Source organism: Anabrus simplex, chromosome 9, assembly GCF_040414725.1.
Source record: "Anabrus simplex isolate iqAnaSimp1 chromosome 9, ASM4041472v1, whole genome shotgun sequence".
Lineage (NCBI taxonomy): Eukaryota > Metazoa > Arthropoda > Insecta > Orthoptera > Tettigoniidae > Anabrus > Anabrus simplex.
This window is the reverse complement of record NC_090273.1, coordinates 129433467-129445514: the sequence shown is the minus strand read 5'-3', so window position 1 is coordinate 129445514 and position 12048 is coordinate 129433467. Positions and strand designations below refer to the sequence as shown.

At 37.3% G+C, this 12048-nt stretch overlaps 1 protein-coding gene across 4 annotated transcripts in view; it reads left to right on the top strand.

Annotated features, from left to right (window-relative positions):
• dsd (attractin-like protein dsd) overlaps positions 1-12048 on the top strand; it is a 391073-nt gene that overhangs the window by 373901 nt on the left and 5124 nt on the right. For all 4 annotated transcript variants that reach the window (XM_067153649.2, XM_067153648.2, XM_067153647.2 and 1 more), the window contains one exon: positions 3264-3378. In XM_067153649.2, coding sequence (XP_067009750.1) covers positions 3264-3378 — 115 coding nt within the window. The remainder of the gene's footprint in view (positions 1-3263; positions 3379-12048) is intronic.

Here is a 12048-nt window from a genome sequence, read left to right as displayed (position 1 = left end):
ACATATTTACACGAGAGCAGCTTGGTGAGCAAGGATATAAAAAAAGTCTAGTACCAAGTGCGTCCTGTTGTTTTAAAGGTTGGAAGAAGAATGTAGCATTGACATTTTTAGAAATGCAGAGTGGTTTATCTTAGTTTAAAATCACCGGGGGCAGGGAAATATTCCATAGCCAAATGAGGTTCTATAGGCATCAAGCTGAAAGTTGTCTGGTTGCAGCACCGAGATTGGTACGCATTGTTGCCATTCAAACGCACTGAATACCCATTGAGTCTCCATCCACACTGACCAGTCTCCGTATCTTCAATACGGATAACAATGATTTTTGTCACTTGCAACATAACACACTCCGCAGCTACATTCAGTGTGGTATACTCCAGGAGCCTGTAATTCTATTGTGTCTTTTACTGGTGGTAGATAACAGGCTAGCTTCCGGTGTGGTTTATAGATGGTTTTAATGTCATATTTGTCCAGTATCTTGCCGATCCTGTCTGTAGTGTTTTTAATGTATGGCATTATCTCTGTTTTCGTGCGGGTCAGTTCTTCTTTCCCGTTGTTTTCTCCTATGGTGGCCTTATCTTTGTTCTCTTCTGATTTTCTAAAGGCCCATCAGATGTTATTGAGCGACTAGCCATTTCCCCTGAGGGTTCTCGTGAGGTGTTCTTTCTCTTCTTCGAGGTGTTCTGCGTCTGATAACGCTATGGCCCTGTTGACCACTGATGTTAGAACAGCCTGCTTTTGTGATGGGTAGTGATGAGAAGAGGCGTGCAGATACCTGTCTGTGTGTGAGGGTTTCCTGTATACTGCGTGGCTCAGAGTCCCATTGATGTTGCATTTTACTAGGACATCCAGGAACGGTAGTTTTCTGTTTACTTAGATTTCCATGGTAAACTGAATATTTACATGAATAAGAGTTGAAATGGTTGAGAAATAGCTGCAGGTTATTGCTCCCATGAGGCCAGATTACGAAAGTGTCATTCACATAACGGAGAAGACATTTCGGCTTCAGGGCAGAGTAACTCTTGTATGCCTATCATTCATAGTTTAAGACATACAGACCACAACATTAACACGGAGTCCAAGCCTTCAGTTACATAACACTGCGGGCAAACCCCACTACCTGGCTGTGACACATACCTTCCAGAATTCTCACGAGATAGCCAGGGGGCTTACGTCAGCCAGAAAGGCTAGGATATAAAAGTCCAAGGTCAGGAACCACCCTTATAGTGTGATTGCTGCCTGGGGACTGACTACCTCGGATCAAGTAGGGGTATTCCAGTTGCCTTGAAAAAGAATACTGCAATGTATTTGAAACGTTGGCAAACTGTACATAATGTACAGATACCAACGACACGGTTCAACCCCGGAAAATAAACTAAATAATTCTACACACCGTTGAACTTGATACTTTTTTTTTTTTTTCAATTAACCTTTCAAGCATAACTTCGACAGGTACACCTTGAACTATAACATCCTTCTATACTTCAACACTCCCACTACTGGTATTCTGCCATTTTCTTCTAATGAGCGAAATGAAAATAAATCAGAATACTTTCAGGGTAAGAAGAAAAATGATACAGTATCATTGGATTCATAATGTGATTAGATCAACACTAATCAGAAGTAGTCTATGGATGAGCAAATAGCTCATTTTTATTTGCAACAAATACTGCTTTTCATAGTATTGAACATCCTGAGTTTGTGTGACTTACACACAGGAACTTTGCCCAGGTTACAGCCCTTTAACATAAAAGAAACTAGTGGGTCGTTATTGAAAACTATTTATGAGGAGGAAAATAAAACTTGTTCTCTTATCCTGAAAAACCAAAGTGTGTATCTAGGGTTTGAGGGTTGGTCAGATGTTCACAGTGAACTTACAGGGTGGAACACGAACAGCCGACACATTTATAAAGCAAATTACTTTCTAATGTTGGCTCGAAGACTGTTCACCTTTCGTGTATGGCTGGACTATTTCCTGGAAATACCTGTAGAGGCCAGTGTAACCGACCCAACTGTCAACTGTCTCTGTTTCAGTTGTATTCTCACCCTGGCGGACTACAACCATCTCTCCATCAAACAGCGACTCAGCTGATCAGAGCATAAATATCTTGCTCATTAAGAAACTTAGTGACGTGTTTTCCTAACATAACTTGGACATCTGTCATTTTACATAATTTGTGAAGTTTTCTATTTTTAAGGAAGCCATTTAAAGGAAGGGATTTGATAGAATCTGAGGATATTCTTATAGAACAAAACATGTCATTATTTATTAATGCAAGACTAATGATTGTTTTCAACAGACTGAAAAGCTTTCAATATGTGAAGTTCTAAATTAATATGGGTGAGTGATCAAATTAAACAGTATAAAAAACCAAAAATGATAAAGGCAATATTTAAATAAACAAGAAACTAAAATGAAAGACAATAGATACAGTGTGAGTAAAAAAATGTTACAGAAATCAGTGGATGGAAGAGAAACATAATGTTCGTCAATGTACACTCCAATCATTCTTTAAGGTGGGAAGAGAGGATACATGTTACAATGTTGAGAAATAATCATCAGGCTGAGGGAAATTAACTCTAATATTATTTATGAAATAACTCATCAGAATATATTTACTACACTTTATAATAAATTTAAGAATTACCGGGAGAGGTGGTCGTGCAGTTAGGGGCGCGCAGCTGTGAGCTTGCATCCCGAAGATAGTGGGTTTGAACCCCATTGTCAGCAGCCCTGAATATGGTTTTCCGTGGTTTCTTTTTTTTTTTACACCAGGCAAATGCTGGGGCTGTACCTTAATTAAGGCCACGGCTGCTTCCTTCCCATTCCCAGGCCTTTCCTATCCCATCGTCGTCATAAGACCTATCTGTGTCTGTGTGACGTAAATCCAATTGAAAAAAAAAAGATCATTTAAGAACGAAGTTGCATCTGTGTTGATTTTGAACTCTCTTATGTTACAAAGACAGTGGTGAATCAAGATGTTGAGTTTGTTTGTCCTTCAATGGTTTCATGTTAGCCCTTGGCTCTCCTTTCTGTTGATACTTCTGCCCACATAGCCTTCTTTATTCTTTAGGTATTTTCATATCTTCCTTTCTAGATTTCTGTCATTTAAGTTCATAAAGCTGTTGACCAAAGCTATCTCTCTCAGTATTAATAGACCATATCAGTGATTATCTTTAAAGATGTTAAGATGCTGAAAAATGTCATATGGATTGTTTTGGGTCTTTGGTTTCTTAAGTTCATGCTCAGAGGTCTTTATGCACAGGATTCTCCTAGTCCCATTGCTTTGGAGCCATGCTGTGGGAATCGTGCAGCCGTCCTCTCACTATTGGTTCGACTCCCAACGGGGGGAGAAGTATATACACCCCCGGGACAGTCTGGTGAGTATATTGCCTTCTTTCATTAAAGTTAATAAGAGGTGCACTTATTGTCATTGTTTATCTTTAAAATATCCGTCATAGGCACATTTGTTCTTTCCTTCCTTGTGTTAATTGATTGTTGAGAAACAGTACTCATGCAGGGAGAGGCAAACTTAATGCACTAGGGAATTCATGGACTGGAGCAGGTCTCATTTGACCGACAGTGCAGATAGCCTTGCCGAGGAGAGCTCTAACATGTTACACTGGAGTAATGTATTTAACTGACTATGGTACTGAGGGGTTTGGTCTTGCCAGTACTTCATATCAGCTGTTGAAAATGTTTACAGTTTGTATCCAAGCACAAGTCACAGCAGTACAGAAAGTTCTGGAAAACTTAGCTGCAGTTCATCTTGGCTTATGCTGCATATTATACTTGTCATTTCTTGTTGTAGTACTGGAAGAGTCCGAAGGTTGTTCCTGTGTACTTTCTTTATGAGAGTACCCCAAATACTTGAGTCCGGCAAACAAGAAGGGGAGGCGAAGTCCATGACTAATTATTCATCAAAAATCATATGAAAAACCTCCATGAAACAAACCAACATATGAGCTATTGTGCTATCTGTTTGAAAGTAGGCGAATTGTTCATATAATGCTTTGAATTCACTGTCCTAAAAAAAATATAGGACCAATTATCGATCTTACACTTATCACGCATTATACGCCAACCTTTTGGTTGTGTAATGGGACATCACAAATTGCATGCTTATTTTGGTGGCCAAAGGTTTATTATTCATTAAAAGGAGTAGGGGGTTCACAATTCTATCACGTATGGATTGTAAAATCTCCCTGCAAAAATTGGAGTGGTTAATCGGATCAGTTGGGGCTAATTTATGAGCCTCTGACAGATGAAGATGAAACTTGAGTGTTTTATGACCTCTCGCAATAGAGCAGTGTGAAATACCACATTTTTCTAGAAGCCACAGTGTTTTTTTGTTGGTGTCATTTCCATCCCTACTTGAATGCCTTGAAGCATTTTGTCAGCTAGAGCTCGTTTTGGACATTGCTCTTGCTCATTGGCTGTGGATCCTGCTTCTCACCACTTCATAAACAACTGCACCACAGCACTTTTTTGATGGTCAGACAGTCTCTGGATAGTGTCTGTGTAAATTTTGTAAATATTTTTCTTAAGACATTTTCTTTAAAAGATACCTATTGTGAGAAATATTGTCTGTTATCCTGTGTATTGCATTTTCAATTTTGCTTGCAGCGAGTAGAAAGTTTCTCGTATGCAGGTCAATATGGAAACAATATGAGATTTATTACGTGGAAAGTTTCTCACATTATTTCTTGGGGAAGTTCCTGTACTTGGCCTGGATCTGCAGACCCCTTGGTATCATCTCCTACAGCCTGTGGGTTCCTCAAAGCACCTAAAACCATGGTGCACATATAGGTTAACACTGAAATGTTATGGTATTAGATCATTGCAATAGACTTCTCCATGGCCGTGGAGATAACAGCCAACACTTTGTTTTGTGTTTTGAGATTCAAACCTGGTGTTAGCGGAATACTTTTATGCATTTATTTAAATCCCAAGTGAGCTGCAGTATATAAGTGGTGGTGGTGGTGATTATTATTGCAACCATCCTCAATTTAACACTAATCAGAAAGAAAAAGTGGAAGAGATCTGACACTTCGAAAAATGAAGATATTGGCCAAAGAAAGATAAGGGCCACGAGGGGCATGAAAATGAGACTCCCTAGGTCTTGATACCTAATACCATTGGGGTCAGAAAAGAACAAGAGTTAACCAGGGGAGGTCGAATAATATAGATGAAAGTGAGGAGCATGGCACAAGTAAGTGGAAGCAATGCCAGAACTCGGGTAAGGGCCCTGTGATCGCGCCAACCCAAGCTCCAAAGTTCAGAGCCCCTGGGACCCGTATTAGTCACTTCTTATGACAGGCAAGGGATACCGTGGGTGTTATTCTGCTGCGCCCCCCAGTATAGAAGATCAATAGTAATTATGATTACATTTCACATTTGATGTACTCTGGTATGTTCACATGTTAATCATAAAAGAGCTGTGTATAGTGTAAGCAGCTCTGAACAGCCAGAGGCACAATGGGATTGTGGATCAACATCAGATTCCTTAACCCACAATGTGCTGATCAATGGAGCAAGTGCTCAGAATGACTATTATATGGGGTGTTCTCGATTGCATTATGGGCAGCTTGTTCATTATCATCGAATGACATGAAACATCTTGAACAAGTGGTTCCCCTATGACGGACATTGTTTTATGTAAGTGTCTTTCTAACTTTTGAAACATATCTGCAGTCGGTAGTCTTCATTCAGGAAATCGTTCTTGGTATAAGTGTTATGCTTCCCATTACACCTTGCTTCTCTGTAGAGTAATATTGTATCCAGGAATTGATCACTTGAATACATAGTGGTTGCTTATACAGAAACTATGACTCAATGTGCAAACAAGTTTGCCTTGCTGCAAACACCACAGTGTGTTGAATTATGCCTCTCTTATGCCCAGATATATGTAACCATTTCCAACAAGTGGAGTATGTACCTATTACTTGGTTGAATGGGTCCAGCACAATGTTGATAATGATATCACATCTTCTATGATACCATGACTACTTTTTACTCTCTAAAGAAAATGATCTCTTGGACTAATCAGATACACAGTCCTCTAGTGACAGCTATGGGGGTGGTTATAGAGTAGAACTTGGTTATAACGACATCCAAGGAAATTGACAGATCATGTCATTACAAACGGGTGTCATCGTTAATATGTTTTCAGTTAAATGGAGTGGAAAAGGATATAAAACAAAACCTAATTAAGCTTATTTCAGATTATTCATATTTGCTTTCAAGCCTGACATTAAAGTACATAATTGTAGTATGTATAACATAAAATACACAATTAAATTCGATACAGTTAAATTTACAACTACAGTAAAGTATACACAGTACTCAGCGAATTTCTCCAGTTAGAAATAATAATGGGTAACTTTTGTCTCTGTTAAATTATGTTCTTTGTTCATAGTTTGCATCATAATTTCACTGCACCCTTTCCTATTGTTTTTAATAGTTCTATAAAACACGTTCACTATTCTGATATTTTGTAAAGTAACAGTCACTGTTGGGATAGGCACTTCAGACTTTTCTTAGTCTTCTTCTTTTACTTCTTGGTCACTATGGCCTTATTCTTCTGTTAATTTACGATATCATCCATTTCTGTCTCCATTGAAACTAGGCCATCGTATACTGTTACATACATTTCATAGTTTCATTCACTCAGAATACCACATTGTATTTTTTGCAGCAATTCAGATAAATTATCATCACTGCCTTTGAGATCTTCAGTTTCGAAATTGTAAAATCCTAATTAGAACTGAGGTTTGAAATTGCCTGCTGTGTGATGCAATCTGTGATGTTCATTCCATCTTCAAGACAGAGAACAGATTCTCAGCTTACAGACGGTATACTGCATGTCATGCCATCTATGGACAGAAGGCTTGAAATAGTTGCAGAAAGCTATGTCTCAGCAGACTGCCTGACAAAACCTAATTAAGCTTATTTCAGATTATTCATATTTGCTTTCAAGCCTGACATTAAAGTACATAATTGTAGTATGTATAACATAAAATACACAATTAAATTCGATACAGTTGCACCCTACGGGTCAGGGTGACCACAGTAATTTCCCAACTAGTCAGTTACATATCTCAGGGTATTCATGCCTCCAGAAAAATGGTTAATTTTTCTATGTTTTGGTTTAACGTGTGTTCAAAGAGAAAGTAACGGTATCATACGCGGTTCAGAATTACGTAATTCAACGCTCAGTAGTGGATTTTGCGAACGTAAACATCAGTCAACCTTTCGAAAAACATATCTGCATAACGACTACCATTATAAATGAAAACTCATTCCATTCTATAAAAATTAATCAAGAAACACATTTATTAAACTATCAAGATTCGCGAAAGAAATGGTTAATGTCAAATATTGCTCATAATCTTCCAATTATCAACCTAATAAATAAATATTTTAATTACTGAATCAAATATTCTAGGTCAGCGCTGCCTTACTCTTAAACTAAGTTTACATATCTTAACATTCTGGGTCGCATATTCCTGAAATGAATTGTTGCTTTGTTTCATCTTCCTATTAAAATTTACATCTGGTCACTTGAGTATATATTACATCAAAGTCTTCAGACCACGGTCAAAATTCGGTATACCAATAAGTTATTCCATCACTCACGGTGTTAATTATACACCCTCATCAAAAATACAACCATTACATTGTTCAAGTTATCGCGGAAATGAACTGAATTCGAATAAAGTGTCCTGAATACAAATATCAGTGACCTAAGTTACATTGAAAATTATCTGAGTTCGTTGGTGCAGACTACAGTGAAGAAAATGAAATATTGAATGACACACTAAGTTTCTCGGTCCGATTGCCACTTAAATTACAGCTCCTGACTAAATATTCGCTCTAATAATATTTCAGATTAACAAAACATCGATGATATCCTACGTAAATCTCAAATAATTTCCCTACTCTAGCTAGATTTCTTATGTAACATATTCCAGTTCAATATACATATAGCCAATAAGCATTTTTCATATATAGATGTGCAAATGCCTACACAAAGATATTTCAACACTACATTATCATACTAGTTGCATACAAGTTTGATCTTCCACGCAATTACCATTCATTCAGAATATGATACAATCATGTAGTCATTTACCCATCACCGGTTGTTATTATTGTCAAACCACTTTCACACTTCATTAAAATATGCGTAATTTTATTGTCCATACCTTGCTATAGTTCCTCCCTGGGGCATACTTATACTCCGTAGTCGCTTTACATGTGCTCCTACATCGCACCTTATATATATCATATACGTTTTACTTCCTGTTAATCTGCGCAATATATCATTTAAAATACCATATATACTTCCATTATTTCATTATTAACCTTCAATTCAACCCATATTTAATTCATTTAACATCTATAATTACCGCGTTTAACCTCCAATATTAATTAAACACAACGATACGTATCTCTCCAATAGCGCAGAATTCGTTCCTCAAAACGCATTTTGTCATACAATTCAACATATAACCCCAAATTCAGTATCTATTCTTTCAATATATTTACACAGCAAAGAGTATGGTAATTTAACTTAACCAATTCAAACATGCATCCCTCTGTGACGTAACTGGGTTTGACTGGTATTACATCTCTCATGGATCTTTCTAACTAACCGGGATTCTTTGAAAACAGCTGTTACACTATGTCACATTTTAAATCGTATTCCTTCATCCTTGGATAAAATAATGTAGTAAACACGTTACCATTCTGTCACGAGATATCGTCTTAAATATTTCACACTGCACTTTCTTATATTCACTGCACACTTAATTATCTCACGCTTAGGCTATTCAGATCTATTGCATATACTGGTAATACTCTACATAAGAAATTATACTACTTAATACTATTACTTAGCTCGCCATTCAATATCTCGGGCCTTAGTTGCTCTTCGGTCTGGTCGCAGGCCTTGGACTGGGAACTGGGCAGGATCTCCACCATTGGTATCTCAGGTAGAGTGACCTCCTCCACACGGGTCGGGTGGTTTTAACAGCCAGGATGACATCTCCCTCCAGGTTGGTCTATGCCGATTTAGCAAGCCATCATCTGTTCAGGAACACAGTAGACAATATGCGTCGATTCTGGAAAATATGAATTCATCATGGTTCTGCGTAGTATATATATATATTTTTTTATAGTGATTGCTTCTTTATTTAGGCTGTCCTTGCTATTATTTCCACTAAATATAGCTCAACCTCGAGCTCTCACATCTCAATCAACTTCTTGTTTCCAAACGACTTTGCGTCTAAGTATTTGGACGGACTTTTCAAAACTTCTGGATTTTATTCCCTCTTTACGGTATTTCAACGTTTATCTCTTCATTTCGTTCAATATTTCCGTCCACTCAGCTTAAAATTTCACGTTAGATATTGCAAATCTTGCTTATTTTTGAGAGCGATGTTCGGGATATCTTGTCCTTACCACGTCAATTCTTTAAGTCAGTTTTTATAATAATCTGTTTGATCCTTCTTATTTTTTTAAAAACAATTCTATCGATTCTACACCATTGTACACCGCCTTCATAGTGGTAGGTTTAAGTTAGTCATGGCCTTCTAGCATACATCAATATCGATACCCTATTACAAATTTCTTTGCCTTGGCTGGCCTCTACCTTCTGTAGGCGCCATTTTTAATACGTCCAGTAAATGCATCGGGTACACAGTTAAATTTACAACTACAGTAAAGTATACACAGTACTCAGCGAATTTCTCCAGTTAGAAATAATAATGGGTAACTTTTGTCCCTGTTAAATTATGTTCTTTGTTCATAGTTTGCATCATAATTTCACTGCACCCTTTCCTATTGTTTTTAATAGTTCTATAAAACACGTTCACTATTCTGATATTTTGTAAAGTAACAGTCACTGTTGGGATAGGCACTTCAGACTTTTCTTAGTCTTCTTCTTTTACTTCTTGGTCACTATGGCCTTATTCTTCTGTTAATTTACGATATCATCCATTTCTGTCTCCATTGAAACTAGGCCATCGTATACTGTTACATACATTTCATAGTTTCATTCACTCAGAATACCACATTGTATTTTTTGCAGCAATTCAGATAAATTATCATCACTGCCTTTGAGATCTTCAGTTTCGAAATTGTAAAATCCTAATTAGAACTGAGGTTTGAAATGATGTTATATGTGAGGTAGACGTATGTATGTTTGTCGTATCAATTAAGGCTGAAAAACACTTCCGTTATGAGGAATATGTTGGTATCACAGAACACTTAAAGTTATAGACATATTGCTGTAATGTTGCTGTGACAAAGTTGTACTGTAGTTTGTACAAGGTAGTAACATTTCGTAAAAATTATTAGAGAAGTGGACTCTGCTCTATATGAAAGGGTACAGTGTTTTTAACCTATACCATTTTTTCATGCATAAGATACAGTTTTACACTACTAAGATTTATACATGTGATCCACAACATACTGAATTTTAATAGTGCCCTTGTTTGATGTGATGAAGTGCAGCACCCAGAAGAACAGTTTGTAAGTTTTAATGGTTGAAAACACCCTAAAACACTCCTGGAAATGCAAAGCCACCAAATACTTTCACTGTCGTATCTCATTACACTTTTTTTTTTGGCCGGTCTTGCTTTCCACACAGTCACAGCATGGTTTAGGATTTTAAGTCTTGTGAAATGTTCCCAGTGAACTCTTACAGGGCGAGTTGGGATTTTTTCTGTGAATAACTGATTGGAAAAACTGTTTCTTTCAGTAGCTATCTCATCCCATAAAGAGTTGTGAATCACATGTTGAGAAATGTGTAGAGGGAAGGGATCTGGAGGGATGGTCCTGTTTATGATGGGTTTTATTCCAGAATTTCATATAAATTCATAATTGGATGGTTTATCACCTGTTTTACTCTATTCCCAACCACCTTGCTTTGTCTTTGTGTAGGCAGGATGGACTTCATTATCATCACTTTCAAACGCGTCATCACTCTCACATGAATTGTTTTGTTATGATGGTATAATTATCACTGTTAGTAAATAAAATTGGTTTTCTAAAACTACATCACTGCCCAATTCACTCTGACTATCCCATAATATATTGTATGTTCGATTTTATTCCGTGTAATACAATGTTTACTACAGCCGACCATTTCTGCTGATTATCAAGCGGGAAATCACCCTACTTGGAGAGCGATTGCCTGCTGTGTGATGCAATCTGTGATGTTCATTCCATCTTCAAGACAGAGAACAGATTCTCAGCTTACAGACGGTATACTGCATGTCATGCCATCTATGGACAGAAGGCTTGAAATAGTTGCAGAAAGCTACGTCTCAGCAGACTGCCTGACAGGCTTCTGTGTACATTTAATTCCGATCAGGTTTCATTCATTCATTCATTCATTCATTCATTCATTCATTTATTTATTTATTTACACTGAGCAAAATTTGACTTGTACTGTCAACAGACTAATTAAACAGGGGTAAACTTTCATCATAAAATGTAACAAACATAACAAAAAATAACAAGATCAGGTACACAGCCTACTAATAACAACTGTCCAAATCGAAGACCATGAGAATGTCCATGTTCATAGCTAAGTCGTCGTGGGTCAAGATGGCTGGATAACCACTTCACATCAACTTACCCTTAAGAGACTATTTACACCCCTCTCGAAAATATTTTTACTTGATGCTATCTCAAGCTCTTGTCCCCTATTAATAGTATTAAAGAGAGTTGGGAGGCAAATTAGGAAAGATCATTGAAGTATTGAGTGCTGAGTGTGGGGAATGTGAAGAAGGTCTTGGTTCTGGTGGAGTGGGAAGGAACACAGGGAGAGAAGAGCGAGAAAAGATGTTCTGAGTGGTAATGCGAGGTTGCGTACTTTCGAAAAAAAAAAAAAAAAAAAAAAAAAAAAGAACAGAAAAATGGCAGAGGTGATTCACCTGGTATAATGAGTTAAGTACTTACATATGAGAAAATATATACCGTTAATAAAATCGTTACCAGTAAGGTTTCTTACCTGTACATTTCTCATCGCAAATGTTAAA